The 22594-nt window shown below is 40.6% G+C and overlaps 1 protein-coding gene across 1 annotated transcript; it reads left to right on the forward strand.

The window, feature by feature from the left end:
* The first annotated feature begins 2027 nt into the window (after nt 1–2027).
* Nucleotides 2028–22538, forward strand: cstf2 (cleavage stimulation factor, 3' pre-RNA, subunit 2). The gene is made up of 13 exons (XM_060885482.1): nt 2028–2187; nt 2507–2585; nt 2651–2820; nt 4837–4973; nt 5395–5514; nt 5762–5884; nt 14307–14445; nt 14532–14594; nt 18227–18368; nt 20359–20516; nt 20614–20753; nt 20847–20885; nt 21897–22538. The coding sequence occupies exons 1-13, from the start codon at nt 2109–2111 to the stop codon at nt 22017–22019; spliced, it is 1512 nt and encodes a 503-aa protein (XP_060741465.1). The 5' UTR covers nt 2028–2108; the 3' UTR covers nt 22020–22538.
* The last annotated feature ends 56 nt before the right edge of the window (nt 22539–22594 follow it).

A 22594-nucleotide genomic window follows, 5' to 3' on the forward strand; every position in this document is an offset into this window, starting at 1 on the left:
TACAGGAAGTTTAGTATACAATTAAACCAAAACCGGTCTATATATTTGTACTCACAAAATCTGGTACATATTTTTCTGTATTTCACAATATTTATTAAGCTTTTGCATGCTCCTGGGGTGAAAGCTGTCGTATTCACTAGTTAGTTTAAGGACTGATTTTTATACGTATTCATAAGCTGTTCAAAGTTAAAGGCAGCATCTTACACAACCTTCTCTTTGAAAGTAATGCAATAAGTATGCTGTAAGTGATTTATGTAGATACTGAAACGAGTTTTAAAGTGTGGTGTACTTACTACTGCTTAATGAAACAGACAAAAGTTGCTATAGGTTACAATTACCTATAATATTTGCAAACTATAGTTAATGTCAAATACAATGCAATGATACTGGACAAAATTATTAATTGCATCATAAATTCCTTCGGCAAATCCACAATGACTATGCAAGTGATGTTCCAATATCTGATAAATATTTACAGTATCTTGTCTTTAAAACTTGTGACTTCTCCTGAATAGTTATTTTCTGATGTGACATGTGTTAGCAAACAAGATTTACAAATTAAAACAAGCCTGACAGGATGAAAGACATTCTTATTAACAAGACTATTGACGGATATTAAAGTTGTCTTTGTGCCTATTGGATATGAATGTGATATGTCCATTTTACATGCGCACATTCCAGGTCTGGATTTGTTTGTAGACTTTTTTATTTATTTGTTTTAAATATCGGAGCTGTCCAGGGTTCTGAAGCTATGCATTTTTTTTTTATCAACATGTGCATATTTAATAAATAAAATATTTGTTTGAATAGTTGCAGTACTATAAAAACTGTATATGTTTTCAGATCACTAAATTGTAAAAGTCCATAAAGTGCATCTGTACAGAGAAATTAGGATGGTAGGATTGCTGGATAATCTGTCACAGTTTTCTTAAATAAAACATGTTAGGATAATATAGTAATTTCTGGGATATAAATCCCAGTTGGGTTTTTTCTGTAATCACAGAATGAATTATACACCATTCTTTATGTTTCTTCTGAAGTCAAAACATAATGAAGTCCTGGACTGGTGCATTGATCTGACATCAACTGTAGCAAGAGCTTGCTATACATCCTGTGATGATATTTTTAGGGTTTTTGGAGACTTTAAGCATCTTACAATCTGCTCTGGGGTGAATTTGCTTGAATGGCCAGACCTGACCATTGGCAGTTGTTTTTAAATGTTCAGTGATTACAAATTCTTTTAAGATCTTTTTATATCCCTTACCACTTATCTTTCTTCCTGAAGACTTCAGAGCTCTTTGGATCTCACCGTAATGATACATCTCACTTCATAAATTAAGAGAAATATAAACTAAATATCTGAGGTTTAAATAAGACAAGCCTTCTTCAAAATGTTCTGTAACAATGTTCTAATAATTTGCACCTGATGCGATCCACCTGTAGGTCATTTTTAACCATTAGTACAAATAAATGTGGGGGTGTGCTTTCTTTTTCCTCACAAGAAATAAGTTCTTTTTTATTTTATTTTACAGCTTAGACCCTGGTTTGGCTTTATTTGTTTATTTATATTACTTGAATCTTCCAATGGTATTAAAATGAAGATGAAATGGCCATATGTTTAACAGGCTTTCATGGGGTGTCCTAATTATTTCACATGACTGTATTTCATAACAGTGAATCTCTGACAGACATCTCACAAAGATGCAGCTGGGTGTGTGTGTGTGTGTGTGTGTGTGTGTGTGTGTGTGTGTGTGTGTGTGAGAAACTTGCATGAGCCCAACTAAAAGGGAAGTGTGATAATCACACTGCAACACTGTTAGCTTTAATGTCCACTACAGGAAACGCAGCATTGTACAGATATGGCTTATCGCTGAATCATGACACGGTGACAGGAATGTGGAAAAGTATCATTGAGTCATTGAGACAAAGAGTCGGAATCGACACATTACACTGTTAGGCGATAGGTGGCAAGCACGTTCACATTTTGCAGCGAGACTTTTAAATTGAAGGGAAGAGCAGCTTGGCAGACATTTTAAAATTCGTCTAATGTTTTACCCCGTGCTTCACCAACGCTGTTTTTAAATAAATTAACCTCTTAAGGGGCAACAATGGCGAACGTAGCTACAGCCGTGGCAGCAGTTGCAGGAAGAGACCCTGCTGTAGACCGCTCCCTAAGATCTGTCTTTGGTAAAGAAAGGTTTTAACTACCGATAAGCTAAATGTAGCATCGTCTGTCTGATTTGTATATTTCTTTTGAAGCAAGACACCTACAGTATAGTTAATTCTGTCTGGCTAATAATGTTGTAGCAGCAACTAGCTGCAAAACTTTCAATTAAACGTCAAACTAGCGTTTGGTCAAAAACAAATAAAAGACGTTTGTTACAGAATCTAAAGGTTTATAACTTCACACCAGGTTACATCTGATACTTCAGATACATGTGTATAATAAACTATATGGTAAAGCCATGTGTTTAACCACAAACCTTGTCCACCTGGTTTGTGCTAGTGGGAAACATCCCATATGAAGCAACAGAAGAGCAGCTGAAAGACATCTTCTCAGAAGTTGGTCTTGTCGTCAGTTTCAGGTATGACCCAAGAATTGTGTGCTTATGTGAAGTATTCACTGGACTAAAAAATATACCCATTGTAGGTTGGTATACGACAGAGAAACTGGAAAACCGAAAGGTTATGGCTTCTGTGAGTACCAGGACCAGGAGACGGCACTCAGCGCCATGCGCAACCTCAACGGCCGAGAGTTCAGTGGCAGAGCGCTGCGTGTGGACAACGCCGCCAGTGAGAAGAACAAAGAAGAGCTTAAGAGTGAGTATGTTTACTGGAAGAATGTGGCTTCCAAAACCTGGGTTGCCTTGCCAACAAGGGTTTTGTGAAGGGGTCAAATCAGAGTCAGAATCAGAATCAGGTTTATTGGCCAAGTGTGTTGACGCACACAAGGGATTTGCTTCCAGCTGTTTGTGACTCTCAGAAGTACAGAAATAAATAAGACAATGCAGATGTGATACAATAGACATTATGAGTATTAAATATGAATACAGAATATCTGACTGATCAGTTAGGTACATAAAGTGTGGCAAGTGCAAATAACAATATTGTGCAATATTATGCCTTTTGTACAATATGCACCAGTAGTGTGTGTAACATACATGGATGATGTGATGACGGCCAGTTCTGATATTGCAGTACTTATAGATACGAAACAGGGAATATTATTATGGCGAGTTGTTAATCAGGGTGATTGCCTGGGGAAAGAAACTGTTCCTGTGTCTGGCAGTTTGGATAAACAAAGTTCTGTAGTGCCTGCCAGAAGGGAGGAGCTGAAAGAGGTTGTGTCCAGGGTGTGAAGGATCAGTAGTGATTTTTCCTGCCCGGTTTCTGGTTCTTGTGTCGTGCAAGTCCTGGGGAGTGGGTAGGGGGCACCAATTATTTTTTCTGCTGTTTTAACCGTGCGTTGCAGTCTGTTCCTGTCCCGTTTTGTTGCTGTACCAAACCAGATAGTGAGGGATTTGCACAGGACCGATTCAATGACAGCAGTGTAGAACTGCATCAACAGCTCCTGTGGCAGACCATACTTCCTTAATTGGCATAGAAAGTCCATCCTCTGCTGGGCCTTTTTGATGATGAGTTTATGTTGCACTACGATTCACATCCTCTTCACAAATCGTGAGTGCAACTTGAGTGCTGGGAGGAGTTGTTAATGGGGTTCCCAGAGGTGTGATGGGGCAGTCAGTGGGCTGGGTTGGATGGGAGGTGTGAAGATGTTGCTCTCGAACCTGCAGTAGAAGGTGTTAAGGTCGTCAGCCAGGTCTTTGTTTGCTTCAGTGACTCTTGTAGTTTGTGATGTCTTGCAGGCCTTTCCACACTGATACAGGGTTGGATCTGAAAACCTGCTTTTCAGAGTAGCTTCTTTTGGCTTGTAGTTTGTAGCTTCCTTCGTCAATAGTTTCCTGGCCTGCTTATACAGAGTTTTGTCCTCCCCTCTGTAGGCATCTTCCTTGGCATGTCGAGATTTTTTCAGTTTGGCTGTGAACCATGACTTGTTGTTACTGTATTTGCAGAAGGTTTTGGTTGGCACACAAACGTCTTCACAAAAACTGATGTACGATGTCACAGTGTCAGTCAGTTCATCCAGGCTGTCAGTTCCAGCCTCAAAGACACTCCAATCAGTGCAGTCAAGTTGTAGTTCTTGCTTTGCCTCACTGGTCCATCTCTTCACTGTTTTTACTACAGGCTTAGTAGATTTTAGTTTCTGCCTGTATGTTGGAATAAAATGAACCAAGCACTGATCAGAGTTCCCCAACGCTGCCCTGGGTACAGAGTGATATGCGTCCTTAAAAATTGTGTAGCAATGATCCAGTGTATTTTTCTCCCTTTTGGGACAATTTATATGCTGTATGTATGTCTGTATTTTGGAAGTTCAAGTGTAAGTTTTGCTCTGTTAAAGTCTCCAAGGATAATAAAAAGAGAATCCGGATTATTTTGCTCCAAGCCAGATATCTGGTTTGCCAGGTTTTGCAGTGCATCACTCACGTTGGCCTGCGGTGGGATGTAAACTCCGGTCAGAATGGATGAGGAGAATTCCCACGGTGAAATGCTTCTCTCATTAAAATGCAAACCAAATTATAACTTTTTTGAAATGTGTTTTTCTGGATTTTTGTTGTTGTTCTGTCTCTCACTGTTAATCTACCATTAAAATTCTAGACTGATCATTTCTTTCAGTTTGCAAATGTACAAAATCAGCAGGGGATCAAATAATTTTTTTCCCCCCTCACTGTGTGTGTGTGTGTGCGTGTGTGTAAAACTGTTTGTCTGTTCCCCGAGGTTTGGGTACTGGAGCTCCCATCATTGAGTCCCCATATGGAGACAACTGCCCAGCTGAGGAGGCACCGGAGTCCATTAGCAGAGCTGTGGCTAGCCTGCCACCAGAACAGATGTTTGAGCTTATGAAACAAATGAAAGTGAGTAAAAGACTGGCCATTAAATATATATCTTGTTGTGTCTGTGCTCTCTTTATGTCTGTGCAAGTACTCTCGGTCTCGCTCTCTGTCTGCGTGAGGGCATGTCTCGCTCTCTCTGCACGGGGGCGTGTCTCGCTCTCTGTCTGTGTGTGTCTGCTTGTGTGTGTGTTTTGGCATTTTCTTGTTAACACTACATTGTTGCCACCACACTACAGTAATATTGGCATTAACATTCTAATTGTATGCATATTACATAAAATGTTGGTACTTATGCATGAGAAAAGGTGCTGTTTTTTCTCCCTCACTTTTGGTTTATGCAATTCTTTTGCACTATCCAATAAATCTATGTACACCGCCTCAGCATCACCTATGTGTGGGAAACATAATTAGCACTGTCTCTTTGTATTTCTTTGTTGTACAGCTGTGTGTTCAGAACAGCCCACAGGAGGCCAGGAACATGCTCCTGCAGAATCCACAGCTAGCCTATGCACTGCTTCAGGCACAGGTTGTCATGAGGATTGTAGACCCTGAGATTGCCTTGGTGAGCATTATTCTAAAATAAATAACTTGTTACTTAACAAAAAATGTTTTATTTAAGATGTAAAATTCTGCTGTGTTGAAATGTAAAAGTCAAACCTATTAGTAATTTCTAAAACTTTTAGGAAAACTATTATGAATATTGTGTAGTATGAAAATATTATGTATTTGCCATAATATGCATGAATATTGATAAATGCATTTCCATATTAGTCAAGGCTAACAGGTTGTTCTTGTTTTTTTCCTTCCAGAAAATGCTCCACCGGCAAGCTTCTGTGCAACCCATAAACCCAAACAGCCAGTCAGGGCCTTTGCCAGTGTCTAACCAGCCTCATGCCCAGCCAAGTGCTCCAGTTTCTCAGCCCCAGGCCATGGTGAACGCTTCTCTCTTTCTCGCATGTTTACATTATCCTGTCAATTATACATCTGAAACAATGATGACCATTTTTAAGAGCCTCTAAATGTTTTGTTTAGGTATTTAGATTTACAGTCAGGTCCATAAATATTGGGACATCGACACAATTCTAACATTTTTGGCTCTATACACCACCACAATGGATTTGAAATGAAACGAACAAGTTGTGCTTTAACTGCAGACTGTCAGCTATAATTTGAGGGCATTTACATCCAAATCAGGTGAACAGTGTAGGAATTACAACAGTTTGCATATGTTAAGGGACCAAAAGTAATGGGACAGAATAATAATCATAAATCAAACTTTCACTTTATTAATACTTGGTTGCAAATCCTTTACAGTCAATTACAGCCTGAAGTCTGGAACGCATAGACATCACCAGACACTGGGTTTCATCCCTTGTGATGCTCTGCCAGGCCTCTACTGCAACTGTCTTCAGTTCCTGCTTGTTCTTGGGGCATTTTCCCTTCAGTTTTGTCTTCAGCAAGTGACATGCATGCTCAATCAGATTCAGGTCAGGTGATTGACTTGGCCATTGTATAACATTCCACTTTTTTCCCTTAAAAAACTCTTTGGTTGCTTTTGCAGTATGCTTTGGGTCATTGTCCATCTGCACTGTGAAGCGCCGTCCAATGAGTTCTGAAGCATTTGGCTGAATATGAGCAGATAATATTGCCCGAATCACTTCAGAATTCATTCTGCTGCTTTTGTCAGCAGTCACATCATCAATAAATACAAGAGAACCAGTTCCATTGGCAGCCATACATGCCCACGCCATGACACTACCACCACCATGCTTCACTGATGAGGTGGTATGCTTAGGACCATAAGCAGTTCCTTTCCTTCTCCATACTCTTCTCTTCCCATCACTCTGGTACAAGTTGATCTTGTCTCATCTGTCCATAGGATGTTGGAGGCTTTTTTAGATGTTGTTTGGCAAACTCTAATCTGGCTTTCCTGTTTTTGAGGCTCACCAATGGTTTACATCTTGTGGTGAACCCTCTGTATTCATGCTGGTGAAGTCTTCTCTTGATTGTTGACTTTGACACACATACACCTACCTCCTGGAGAGTGTTCTTGATCTGGCCAACTGTTGTGAAGGGTGTTTTCTTCACCAGGGAAAGAATTCTTCGGTCATCCACCACAGTTGTTTTCCGTGGTCTTCCGGGTCTTTTGCTGTTGCTGAGCTCAACGGTGCGTTCCCTCTTTTTAAGAATGTTCCAAACAGTTGTTTTGGCCACACATAATGTTTTTGCTATCTCTCTGATGGGTTTGTTTTGTTTTTTCAGCCTAATGATGGCTTGCTTCACTGTTAGTGACAGCTCTTTGGATCTCATCTTGGCGAGTTGACAGCAACAGATTCCAAATGCAAATAGCACACTTGAAATGAACTCTGGACCTTTTCTCTGCTCATTAGGGGTCAAGCCCCGAAGGGGCGTAGACACCTATTGTTATCGTTAGTTTTCTTATTATTAGGGTTCAAGCGCGAAGCGTTGGAAACCTATTGTTTTTGTTAGGATTTTTATTATTAGGGGTCAAGCCCCGAAGGGGCGTAGACACCTATAGTTATCCTTCTTCTTCTTCTGCTTCTTCTTCTTCTTCTTCTGCTTCTGCTTCTGCTTCTTCTTCTGCTTCTTCTTCTGCTTCTTCTTCTTCTTCTGATTCTTCTTCTTCTTCTGCTTCTTCTTCTTCTTCTTCCTTCAATGGCAGCCCATAGAACCGTACATAGGAAAGTTATGAAATTTGGCACACATGTAGAGGCCAGTCTTAGAAGTTACTGTAGCAACTTTGGTGTGTCTAGCTCAAACCCTCTAGCGCCACCAACAGTCCAAAAACACAATTTTGTGCTGAATCGTAAGGCCTAGAGGCAAAATTCTTGCAACATTAGAATCAGAATCACAAAGGTCTTTATTGCCAAGTATGTTTAGGCAAAATTCTTGCAGAATCAGAACCAGAATCAGAAAGGTCTTTATGAGGGACACACACTCGCACACGCACATACTCACACACACAGACACTCACACAGACACTCACACAGATGAGGAACACACACTTACACACACATTTACACACATACTCACACACACTCACATACACATGCATTTACACACACGCACACACTCTCACACACACAGACACTCACACACACACACGGGGTCAAGCCGATCAGATGCGCTCAGAACATGTCGCTGATGAAACATACCAAGTTTCCACACTCGCACACTCACATACTCACACACGTACTCACACACACACACTCTCACACACAGTCACACACACACTTTATTGCCAAGTATGTTTTCACATACGAGGAACACACACACACTCATTCACACTCGCACACTTACTCACACTCGCACACTCACATACTCACTCGCACACACACACACAGACACTCACACACACACTCACACTCACACACACACTCACACTCACACAGACGAGGAACACACACACTTGCACACACATTTACACACACACTCGCACACACACACACACACACACACTCACACACACACTCACACAGACACACTCACACACACACTTTATTGTCAAGTATGTTTTCACATACGAGGAACACACTCACACACACGGGGTCAAGCCGATCAGATGCGCTCAGAACATGTCGCTGATGAAACATACCAAGTTTCCACACTCGCACACTCACATACTCACACACATACTCACATACACACACATTTACACACACACTCTCACACACAGACACACACACATGCACACTCACACACACACTTTATTGCCAAGTATGTTTTCACATACGAGGAACACACACACACACACTCATTCACACTCGCACACTTACACTCGCACATTCACATACTCACTCGCACACTCACACTCATACACACACTCACAGTTACACACTCACTCACACTCGCACACACACTTACACTGACTCACACTCGCACACTTACTCACACTCACACTTACACACACACTCACACCTACACACACTTACACACACATTTTGAATTTTCACGTTAAGTTCAGTATTTTACCAATACAATGCCATATCGCTACGAAACTTGGTATGGTTCATCAGCGACATGTTCTGAGCGCATCTGATCGGCTTGACCCCGGTATCGCTGCTTGCAGCTATATTTATTATTATTATTATTATTATTATTCCACCCTAGAAACGGTCGTGCAGCCCAAACCGTAAGGCCTAGAGAGCTCAAACTTGGTAGTACTGGTCACAGTTACTCAGGGCCACAAACGCGTTTGTGCCCATAGGTCCAAAAACCCAATTTTGTGCTGACTCGTAAGGCAAAGTCTCAGAATCAGAATCAGAATGGTCTTTATTGCCAAGTATGTTTTCATACTTCGTTTTGCTTCGCACAAGGATTGTAGACTCACCGATATGACTTTGTTTATTTGTCACTTTGTGTATGTGAAAATCCTTTAAGGCCTTAAACTCCCTAAAGGCCTTAAACGCTTGAACCCGGGAAATGCTGCTTGCAGCTTTAATTATTATTATTATTATTATTATTATTATTATTATTATTCCGCCCTAGAAACGGTCGTGCAGCCCAAACCGTAAGGCCTAGAGAGCTCAAACTTGGTCAGATGGTAGTACTGGTCACCCCTAAAACCCCTATGTCCAAATCTCAAGTGCTTTATATCATTGGAATCCTTGGCCCATGACTTAAAAAACGTATATCTCCAGTTTCATCTCCGCCGTTAAATTTTTTCGCTATAGTGCATTTTGTCCGAAACCTACTTTTGCTAACTAGTCCTAGGTTTTTCGCCTGATCGAGACCAATCCAGTGCAGTAATATTCTCTGGAGTCTCATTGTCAATAATGTTTGAAAAAAAGTCGAAATTTTGATTCAGGGTCCTTAAGGGGCCCCAAAATGTTTGGACTGTGAGGAGCCAGTTATACTAAAATGTCAATAACTCAAGAAGTAAATGAGCTATCAACACCAAACCTGGGACACATGTGAAACAGATCAAACTGAGGTCACAGTTCAAAAACCGCGGCGATTGGCCACTTGGTGGTGCTATAACGGAAAAATCACTAAAAACAGCCATTTTTTAAAAAAACAGTCCAAAAACCCAATTTTGTACTGACTCGTAAGGCAAAGATTCTGATTCTGATTCTCGGAGTGGGTGGGGCCTAACCAGGAAGTAGGCGGGGCTTGTCTTGAAATGGGCGGGGTTTTAACCGGTAATAATTAATTTGTAATATTAATAACACTAGCTTACTACCTTTGTTTTTATGAAATACAGCAAAAACGTGTCAGACACAGAGTGTCTGGTTACTGGTTAGAGACAGCTGAAGGTTTAAAAAAGAAAATAAATCTCCGACAGGCAGAGACGCAATGCGAGTCGCATTCTACCAAGCAAGCACCACGTCTGAACGAACCCACGTTTACCAGAACTCTACTGGTTAGTAAGTACGTATTATTAATGTTACAACCAGAAGTAAAAAGCTGAAGAAACGCTAAACGTTAACGGAAAAGACCCGCGAACCCGAGTGACTGAGGGAGAGACAGAGAGCTGTTCTGTGTGTGACTGTGAGTGTGCAGAGCGTGACACAGCAACACAATACATCTGTATGTGTTTAGGGGAGGGGCACTGTGACTAGCCTATCACTGTAGGGGAGGGGCGCTGTGACTAGCCTATCACTGTAGGGGAGGGGCGCTGTGACTAGCCTATCACAGAACGCTGACACAATCAGCTACCCAATGATGATTTTCATACAATCCGAGCACAGATATTGACTCGTATTACTCGTATAATACTCGTACTCGGCAGAAGTGCTTTATCCGTACCGGATACTCGTTTCAGCCAAGTTTTCAGGGAAAACTGGACGGGTGAGTACTTCACATGACATATGTTGTGGCACCCTCTGTAGCATGACATATGTAGCATGACATGACATATATTGTCATGTCAATCCAAAGGCCTTAAACGCTTGAACCCGGGAAATGCTGCTTGCAGCTTTAATTATTATTATTATTATGGGTCAAGCCCCGAAGGGGCGTAGACACCTATTGTTATCGTTAGTTTTCTTCTTCTTATTATTATTATTCTTCCGTCCGTCATTGAAGTCAATGGCAGCCCATAGAACCGTACGTGGGAAAGTTATGAAATTTGGCACACATGTAGAGGCCAGTCTTAGAAGTTACTGTAGCAACTTTGGTGTGTCTAGCCCAAACCGTCTAGTGCCACCAACAGTCCAAAAACCCAATTTTGTGCTGAATCGTAAGGCCTAGAGGCAAAATTCTTGCAACATCAGAATCAGAATCACAAAGGTCTTTATTGCCAAGTATGTTTAGGCAAAATTCTTGCAAAATCAGAATCAGAATCAGAACCAGAATCAGAAAGGTCTTTATGAGGGACACACACATTTACACACACACTTACTCACACTCGCACACTCACATACTCACAGACACTCAGACAGACACACACACTCTCACAGACGAGGAACACACACACTTACACACACATTTACACACACACTCGCACACTCACACACTCACATACACACACATTCACACACACACACACACACTCACACACACTCACACACACACATTTACACACACACACACACTTACTCACAATCGAAAACATACTCACACTCACATACTCGCACACACACACTCTCACACACACACAGACACTCACACACGTACTCACAGACACACACACACGCACTCACACAGACACACACACACGCACCCTCTCACACACACACACACACACACGCACCCTCTCTCACACACACACACACACACTCACACACACACACACTCACACACACACACAGACACTCACACAGACGAGGAACACACACACTTACACACACATTTACACACACACTCGCACACTCACATACTCACACACACACTCACATACACACACTCTCTCTCACACACACACTCTCACACACACTCTCTCACACACACACACACACTGACACACACATTGACACACATACACACAGAGACACACATACACACACTCACACACACACACACACACGGGGTCAAGCCGATCAGATGCGCTCAGAACATGTCGCTGATGAAACATACCAAGATTCCACACTCGCACACTCACATACTTGCACACTCACATACTCACACACATACTCACACACATTTACACACACACACACACACATGCACACTCACACAGACACACTCACACACACACTTTATTGCCAAGTATGTTTTCACATACGAGGAACACACACACACACACACACTCATTCACACTCGCACACTCGCACACTCACATACTCACTCGCACACTCACACACACACACTCAGTTACACACTCACTCACACTTGCACACACTCACACTTACACACTCACACTCGCACACTTACTCACACTCACACTTACACACACACTCACACTCGCACACTCACACTTACACACACACACACGCACTCACCTACACAACCTTACACACACACATTTTGAATTTTCACGTTAAGTTCAGTATTTTACCAATAAAATGCCATATCGCTACGAAACTTGGTATGGTTCATCAGCGACATGTTCTGAGCGCATCTGATCGGCTTGACCCCGGTATCGCTGCTTGCAGCTATATTTATTATTATTATTCTTCCGTCTGCTGCCATTGAAGTCAATGGCAGCCCATAGAACCGTACGTAGGAAAGTTATGAAATTTGGCACACATGTAGAGGCCAGTCTTAGAAGTTACTGTAGCAACTTTGGTGTGTCTAGCTCAAACCGTCTAGCGCCACCAACAGTCCAAAAACCCAATTTTGTGCTGAATCGTAAGGCCTAGAGGCAAAATTCTTGCAACATCAGAATCTCAGAGGTCTTTATGAGGAACACACACACACTTGCACACACATTTACACACACACACTTACTCACACTCGCACACTTACTCACACTCGCACACTCACATACTCACTCACTCACTCACTCACACACACACACTCTCACACAGACACACACACACACACTCACTCACACAGACACTCACACAGATGAGGAACACACACAGACACTCACACTCACACAGACGAGGAACACACACACTCACACACACACATTTTTACACACACTCACACACACACTCACACACACACACTTTATTGTCAAGTATGTTTTCACATACGAGGAACACACACATTTACACACACACACTTGCTCACACTCGCACACTCACATACTCACACTCACACACTCTCAGACACACACACAGACTCACACACTCACACAGACACACACACGCACACACACAGACACGCACACTCACACAGACGAGGAACACACACTTACACAGACGAGGAACACACACAGACACACACACACCCTCTCTCACAGACACACACACACACACTCGCACTCTCTCACACTCTCACACACACACATTCACACTCACACACACACTCACATACACACACATTTACACACACATTTACACACACACACTCTCACTCTCTCACACACTCTCACTCACACACACACACACACTATTGTCAAGTATGTCTTCACATACGAGGAACACACACAGACACACACAGACACACACAGACACACACATTTACACACATTTACACACATTTACACACATTTACACACATTTACACACATTTACACACAGACACACAGACATGCACACACACACACACAGACGCACAGAGACACACACGCACACACACACACACGGGGTCAAGCCGATCAGATGCGCTCAGAACATGTCGCTGATGAACCATACCAAGTTTCCACACTCGCGTACTCACACACACACACACACACACACACACACACACACACAGACTCACACAGACATGCACACGCACTCACACACACACACACACAGGCGCACAGAGACACTCACACACACACACATTTTACGAATGCAATGCCATATCGCTACAAAACTTGGTATGGTTCATCAGCGACATGTTCTGAGCGCATCTGATCGGCTTGACCCCGGTATCGCTGCTTGCAGCTATATTTGTAATTGGTATAATGAGGGAATAACACACACCTGGCCATGGAACAGCTGAGAAGCCAATTGGCCCTTTACTTTTGGTCCCTTAACAAGTGGGAGGCACATATGCAAACTGTTGCAATTCCTACACCGTTCAACTGATTTGGATGTAAATGCCCTCAAATTAAAGCTGACAGTCTGCAGTTAAAGCACAACTTGTTCGTTTCATTTCAAATCCATTGTGGTGGTGTATAGAGCCAAAAATGTTAGACTTGTGTCGATGTCCCAATATTTATGGACCTGATGGTATATCATTTGTTAAAGTGCATGGTTAATATAACGCTTTATACAGTTTAATTAGTTAGACCACGAACGTTATAGACTATATACATAATATACATATATACATAACACAAATAACTTTTTGTAGCCAGGAATGCACGTGAATGGTGCTCCTCAGATGATGCCACCTTCTCAGATGGGAGGTGGAGTGCCAGGGCCAATGGCAGGACAGGGGCCAATGCCGGGACAAGGCCCAATGCCAGGACCAGGGCCTCTCGTTCCAGGAGGTATACTTGGTCACCCCTTTGCTATGAATTCGTGCAGAATTGTGCATGTTATGTGTCAAAACTGTTACTTGTCCTCTTTACTGTAGGTGGAATTCAGCCTCAGATGGGGATGCCCCAAGGGGGCCCTGTTCCTATGGACAGAGGTGCAGGTGGGTGATCTTAAGCTTTTGTATTTATTTGTCCAATTAAATTACACCTACCAGCATAATTTTCATTAGCATTATATCTTATTATGATTTGAAAGGGTAACGTTTTTGAATGTTTCATACTGACATTGAAGTTACACGAAGCTACCAGAACAGTGGAATGTGCTGAACAGCTTTCAAATGACAAATTCAGTCTTTGAATGTCGAGCATGTGATTTATATTAGAAGAAATGTCACTAGCAAGCATTTTATTAGGTATACGTTACTATTGTTTTAAAGTACATCTTTCTTTTAAGTGCAGTGCTAATTTTAGTAGTTTTAACAGTGAATACTAGCTTTATGCATTAAGCAATCCTGTCATGTGTTCTTCTATAATATTGAACACTTATTTGTTCATATATCCTTCCTCTTATGTTCGCTTTCTGTTACTATCTCTTATGACCCGTGTATTAAATCAGTCATAAAATACCCTCAAAACAATTGTTTATCATCTGATTTGTTTCTTACGTCCTAGATACCATGTTATGCTTCCTTATCAATGAAAAGATTAGTTTTAATATTTTTGGTGTGGCCCCTGGGCCTTTCTTTTGACAGAATACTTTTCATTTTCAGTCCCAAAAATGGTCAAATTAACCTCGAGAATTACATAAATAAATGAAAGGTTATGTTACCTGACTATTACCGAAGGGTATTAGAACATCTCTTAAATAAATTGTGTGTGTGTATATAATATAATATATATATATATATATATATATACAGTTTTGACCCATGTATTTTTAGTTCATGAAAAGTCTTTTTTTTTTTTTTTTTTTTTTTGTTTTAAAAATAGAAGATTAATACAAATACAACATGAAAAGCATAACAAGTAATATTACAAAATGTAGATTTGCAAGGTCCAACACACAACAACCAATCAAGCAAATCAAACCAATAGAAATCTATTACTTCTAATTCCAAAAAAAAGTCTTTGTGTGCAAAAATGTGTGTGTGTGTGTTCAGATGCATGTGTGGCAAAAAGTGACACTTTTAGTCTGTTCTTTGCTGAGATATATTTTGCAGTAGAAGCACAATATATTTGTCTTTCTGTCCTTATTGCTAGGGCAGACCTGAACTGCTTTCTTTTAGAATCAGGTGGCCTCAGTGGGGTTGTGGCTGTGCTGGTTGATGTTAAGACAGGGCTGGCTGAGGAGGATGCACAGGCTCTGATGCTCTTTGTGTTGCTGATGGCACGGATGAGGTGACCAAGGCTGTGGTGGCTGGGTCTCGGGGCACCCGTTCCCTTCGCTCAATTCGCACCTTGACAAAGGAACTTCCTAGCTCCTCAAGGATCATTTCCCCGCTTGTTTTTTTTTTTTTGGTTAAGTTACACCCTAGGTGGATGTGGGTCCACAACACATGCATTGTATGTAGACACATCATGTTATAAAACACAACCATTGGCCATCTCCTGGTCATTCGCTGGCAAGTGTAGGTGGCAGTCAGCTTGTCCAAGTTGTCCACTCATACCTTTGTCTTTATTGTAGTCACTTCCTGGTGACAACAGCTGCGTCTTTGTAAAAAGTGAACATAAGTACCACTCTCCCTTTTTTTTATTTTTTTTTTGACAATATGAAAGTGGTGCTGTCTGTAAAAGTGAATTTTGAAGAAAGTATTATCACCTGCAAAATTTCAGCGGGAAGCTCAGGTTTATTTATTTTTTAAGTTTCCTTCTGAGAAGTACAAGTTCCTTTTTGTCCAAGGTCATAGCTGGTAAAAAATATTGTCACACGTGATAATGTGACCCCACAGTCCAGTAGTCATATCGAGGACTACAAGTTTTCCTTGTTTTTTTCTCAAGGTTTCACTTGCAGGTTTGCCTGTATAAATCTGTAGATTCCATGCATAGCTGTTTTTTTGCATCACTGGATGTTGTCAAATCTGAGGACTCTTGATATCATTCGGAAGTTCTGAAGTGACATTGTTGCCCAGAAAATATTTCTACCTGTTGACACGTCCAAGAGACTATCAGTGGCCTCATTGCTGGATCTGTACACTCCAGCAACAAGAACACCAACATAAGCATTCAGGCGTTCCTCATCAATGTCATTCCACATGTCGCCGTGGATTTTCTTCCTTTAAAGTTTGTCATAGAAATGATGACTTTTTTTTAGTGACATAAACAGATCAAAACATGTCTTGATGTCACTTACTCTCATCTCAGCAAACCTTATGATCCCAGGGATCATTTTGATGACATTTTCAGCAGCTCCCCTCCTATGTAAGTCAGGTACTGAGCTCCAATAGATGTCCCACTTTTGGATTTGAATGTTCCAGCAGGAGCAGCTTCAGCACTGGCAACCACCTCATCAGACTCCTCAGATGTGTCTGTGTCTTCCGTTGACACTCTACATCATCTTAATCCTCATCCAGTATCCTGCTCATCCATATCACTATGCTGTTCTGTCATCTGCCTCATTTTCAGCAAAGATATGATCCAGAGCTTGGCTTGTTGTAAATCATCTTTTCACTTTCCCATGTTGCAAGATGGAGATGTGCAAGTTACTAACTCTAAACTGAATTGGTCTTATGCATGCCTTACGTGTCTGGACATGTCTGTCTTTGCTTGTTTATTTAGGGATGGTGACAAACAGGCAGAGAGAGAAGCCCTAACTAAAACTCAGGTTTGGGAGAGGAGCTGGCTGTCAGTGGGCTGTTGGCTGACTGTTAGTGAGCTGACACTGTGTTTATGATTTCAGATTTGGCACTAATTATTGTATTATAATCTTGTATTATAACTGGATTGAAACTGACCCTAACAACACAAAGGTCAAATTTCCACCAGAGCATTTTATAATTTAGTAAAATTTATTTTTTTGTTTTATTTTGTTTAGATAGAGGATCCTGACAAAGTCAAAAAGCTTTGATGCAATTAACAAATTTATGTGGTACTTTTATGCATTTAAAACCTAAAAACAGGTCCATGCCGACCCTAACACAAGAGGAAGGAGAGGGGTGTGTGTGTGTGTGTGTGTGTGTATATGTATATACATGTCAGGTTATGGTCACAGAAGAGCAGTAATTTAAGAGCAACATCAGTTCAGTGTAACTGATGTGTACTGTTTCCTTTACCTAATGCTGACCCAGGAAGCCTTCAGGATTCTCCTGTAGGATCATCTGGGCCGGCTTCTATCGAGAGGCCGCAAGGTATCACCAGCTTTACCTCAGTGTTTTCAGAGATGAGAGAACTGGGTTATATGCTGCTCATAGCTTCATTTATAAACTGTGAAAAGTTCACTTTCAACATTTTATTATTCAGTGCTGTTACATTGCTATGTTTTTTTTTTCTTCATGTAAATTTGAGTTTCTTTTCTTTTTTTTGGTTGTCCATATGAGTTAGCTTGATACAATATTAGCCTTTTTATTTAAACTGTTTTTCATGTTTTGGTAAAGCATTAAGTCATCTACAGTAAAAATTGTCTGTGATGCTTTCGTCTAAGTGCCATCACAAAATAATTTGCTTGACAAATGCATCCTTTTTTTTGTAGTCTTTCTTTACATATTCAAACTAAAAGGCAACACTCATTTATACCTCCTCATTCTAATTTATTACATGCTAGTGATCTAGTTTGAACTGTGTGGATTTTTTTCCATAGTGCCCATGGTAGACCCACGAGCTCCTATGCGAGGAGCACCTCCAGGACCTCAAGGGATTCCACCAAGAGGCCTGCTGGGTGATGGTCCTAATGATCCACGAGGAGGATCATTAGTAAACGTGGGAGGAGAAGTAGTGGAGCCGTGAGTATAGCACCTCTTCTGGATTGCAGTAGTCAATGCACACAGTTGGACATTAAACTTAATTTAGCTGTAGGAAATTAAGGTGACTAGTCTGGTAACTGAGCTTTCATGAAACCTATCATTCCCTCCAATACTATTGAAATGGCAAGCCCAATTTATTTGTGCTAAACACCAAATATACATATGAGATGCAAGTTTAGGTTTTCAGCTTCCATTTCCATGTTTTTATATCTAGATGCATTTATACAATATAAAACATGGAACCTATAGTAAATAACACTTAATATTTGGTTGCATAATCCTAGCATGCAATGACAAAAATAAGCCAGAGACACATTGTCATCATCAAACTTGTTTGTTTTGGATCATGACCAGATCCTTTCTTTCCCATTATTTTGGCAGAGGTAAATTTTTTTTCCAGAACCTTTGTGTCTCATTTATGTACTGCATTATGATTCTTATTGCCAGGGAGTGGTTTACCTCTTATGACTTCTCATGTTTTCTTTTTTGACTTCTGATACCTTCATCCTGGCCATGTGGAGGTTGTTGATGTCACTGGGGTTTTTTTTCTCTTCCCTTCAGTGGAAATGTTTATCAACTGCTGTTAAAGGCTGACTTGTTCAATTACCTTATTCCAAATTGTTATTAGCTATGCCCAGATTTTGAACAATGCCTCTGATTTGATTTCCCCTTTTTTCCCCAATTTCTGCCTTAAACTGATTTCCATGTTTACGTATTCATTTTAACAAATGCAGGCTTTTTGCTCACCTTAAAAATGGATGATACAAAATCATGTAACCCATTTACATACAAATACCATGAAATAACAGCTGAAATTCTAAACAATTTTTTAAAATAATTAAATAATAATAATAAACTAGAACGTACATTTCCTGAAGAAAATGTGAATGGTGCTTGCACGTGGCAAGTTACCCTTGTCGTGCTGAGTGTTTTGATATGTCACATGTCCACGTTGTGCTAAATTTTGATTTTCACGTGACTTCATCAAATTACACATGAGGAAGTTCCCCTCATTGTTCTGAGTGTTTTGACATGTCACATGTCCATGTTGTAAATGTTTTTTTTGATTTTGCATATATTGGGGGCGGGGCTGCGGCATAACCGGAAGGCCAGTCGGTACACCAATTTAAAAGTTTGTTCAGAGTATCACCTTAAAGGAGCTGGTCGAGTTTGGTGTAGCTAGTTCAAAAGCTTGCCGAGTTATAAACCTCCAAAGTTTATAATGGGAGTCTATGGGGTGAAAAAAGGCCACTTTGAGACCCGGTACCAGAAATACCGGTACTCGGATCCCTTATAAAAGTCATAGCATACCTCTCCTCAATGAGCTGGTCAAATTGACACCTCATTCATGGGTCTAGGAAAAAAGCTACGGGACAAGATTTGTCTGGAAGGGTATGCACAATAGTAAGAGTGTTGCTTTGCAAGCACCATTAATAATAATTCTATATAATTTTTTTTTTTAATCTCAGTTTGGTTATTTTCAATTCCCCAAACGTGCTGTCTCTTATCAAGAATGAAGTAAAACAAGGTAATGTAAGGGCAAACATGTTTCATTTCAGGCACATGAAGCCAGTCACTGCAACTTTTCAAACTGCTGCTCATGTTACATCACAGGGCAGTTGAAAACACTTGTATTGCAGTGTTGAACAGCTCTCACGCACAATTGGAGAGTTTTACTGAGACTGCCCAGGGGAGAGAGTAATTCCTAGCAATTCTTAAGACTGCAAAACAAGTGAACAATGTGAAATCCTAAATTTGCACTAAAGTATCTGTTGTACAGACAGACTTGTTTTTACTCACATTAACTTTAATAGCTTTTCCAGTGACTAACAATAAATTTGGATGCTGTTTTTCACTCATCACTTTTAGTACATTATATGTTGGTTTTGAGACTAGGTTTGTGTCCTTTGTATCAGCTGGATTTGTATCAAGAAAATTATGTTGCATCATTTTGTGCATGTATGTGTAGTCGTGGTTACATGGGAGGCCCTCCACCGCACCAGGGCCCACCCATGCATATGGCCCCTCCAGACATGCGTGGACCCCATGACATGAGAGGAGCACCCATGTTAGGAGAGCCCAGAGGCCCAATGATGGATCAGCGTGGTCCACCCATGGACTCTAGAGGTACATAATAATATGATATTGTGTTTTCAAGTTTTGTGTGACCAAACAAGCAATTTTTTACATAAATGTAACACTTTTTTGTAATTTTATTTTAAAGCTGCAATTCCTTCAGGTCGTGATCCTCGAGCTGTAGAAACTAGGGGTCCTGTGGCAGGCCAGCGGGTGCCTGTAGCGGGTGGAATGCAGAGTGCTCCTTCTCATGGAATGCCATCAAATGCTTCCCAGTCTGCCCGACCTGTATGCCTTACATTTTATACTTCATTTATTGGTGGATTAAGTATTTTCTTTTTGTAAAAACACTCTTGTTGACAACAACCTTTACTTTAACAGGGTCCTGCACCTGAGGTTTCCTCTCAAGATCATGAAAAAGTAAGTGTGGCACAAGCATGCACTCATTAAACAAATGTTTGAGTACAGATTATTAACATTGGTTACCTAGCATTTGACAAAGTGTGTTAATGTAAAGGTCAGAGGCCCAAATATGTTCCAGCATCACAATTTTCCTGTGCACAAATCGACTTTCATAAGGACATAATTTGCCATGGGTGGAGCCAACATCTGGGCTCAACCTCACTAATTCTTTTGTTGCTGAATGAGCAATTCCCCATTGCCACACTTCAATATCTAGAAAGGACTCTCACATGCATAAAAGATGTTTTGATTGTGAAGGCGGGAACAGCTGCTAGCCCATAGTTTTGCAATAGGCATATTGCGTATCTGAAATCTTTAATGTAATCGGGATTAATTCAGTACAACACGAACTTGTCTCAAATGATGCAATATGAACTATGCACTTGCATTGTGTTATGTTCTGTCCTCTAGTGTATAAAATTTAAAAGGGTAGTATCTTTTCAAATGGAACTTATTTAACTAAACGGTGGTTTAAGCCACCAAGTCAATGGCAAATGATGCCAAATCTGTGGAACGTGACGTCACTAGCTTCAGCAGAATACTGTGAATTTTTAAAATGTTAAAAAATGAATTGCAAAATTTTGGCTCATTTTTAAGACTTTCGTTAGATGTCAGTGTCCATTGTGAACATTTTTTGCTCATCTACCGTTGGTGCCTGGCAGCCCCTCCCCTTTTCCTCTATATAAAAGCAAAGCAGTGAGTGCATGAAGTGTCCAACATTTCACACTTCATTTTCTTGTTTAAATAAGTGCATCGTGTGAACTGTGCCACACAACCACAAAATTGTTAGAATAGTGCATATTTATTATTTGGGACACACCTGTAGAAATGCACATACACTTGACAACCTACCTATTTTGTTGCATAGCCCTCAAAGCAGCCAATATTGCTGCATTAATTGCAGTGTGAATGTATTGTTAATTTTTTCTCTATGTTAATAGAACTGATGGTTTTGATATTTTTCTCTAGGCTGCTCTAATTATGCAGGTCCTCCAGCTGACTCCAGAACAGATCGCCATGCTTCCCCCTGAGCAGAGGCAGAGTATCCTCATCTTGAAAGAGCAGATTCAGAAAACTGCGGGGGCCCCGTGAGAATTTTCAAAAAAATTCCTTTTTTTCTTTTGTTTCTGTCTGTCTTCCTTCTCTAGACAAGACAGAATAATTTTGGTTTTTGAGTGTGATAATGACTTAACATTTTTTGTTGTAAGCTGCACCTTAACATGCCATTGTAGCGTGGTTTTTTTCCAGGAAGTTTCCATTTCTAGGAATTACTAGGAACCTCAAAACAAATTTCTTCCTGGTGTTTTTAGGCCTGATGTAAGCATACAATATATATATAGGCTTATCTTTTCTGTTAGTCATTACAGGTTAAAGATGTATTATTTGTTCATTACCTGGTGTCTGGGGTTTTTTTTTTTTTTGAAAGAGCACCTCCTGCTTTGAAATGCAGGGGGGGAATAACCCTGACACTAATCATACTAAAGAACCCATTAAAGTACATAGCTGGAATTTGTTCATTTCAATATTGCCAAAGCAACTGTTTGTCTGTATGTTTTGTTGATAATTTTTTCTTCAATAAAAAATGACAACTTGTGGCTAGTGCAAATAGAATCAACATTTCCTGACAATCCAGTTGAAACCAATGTGATTAGATAAGTCATATGGAT

This window comes from Tachysurus vachellii, chromosome 13, assembly GCF_030014155.1.
Source record: "Tachysurus vachellii isolate PV-2020 chromosome 13, HZAU_Pvac_v1, whole genome shotgun sequence".
In the NCBI taxonomy this organism is placed as follows: Eukaryota; Metazoa; Chordata; class Actinopteri; order Siluriformes; family Bagridae; genus Tachysurus; species Tachysurus vachellii.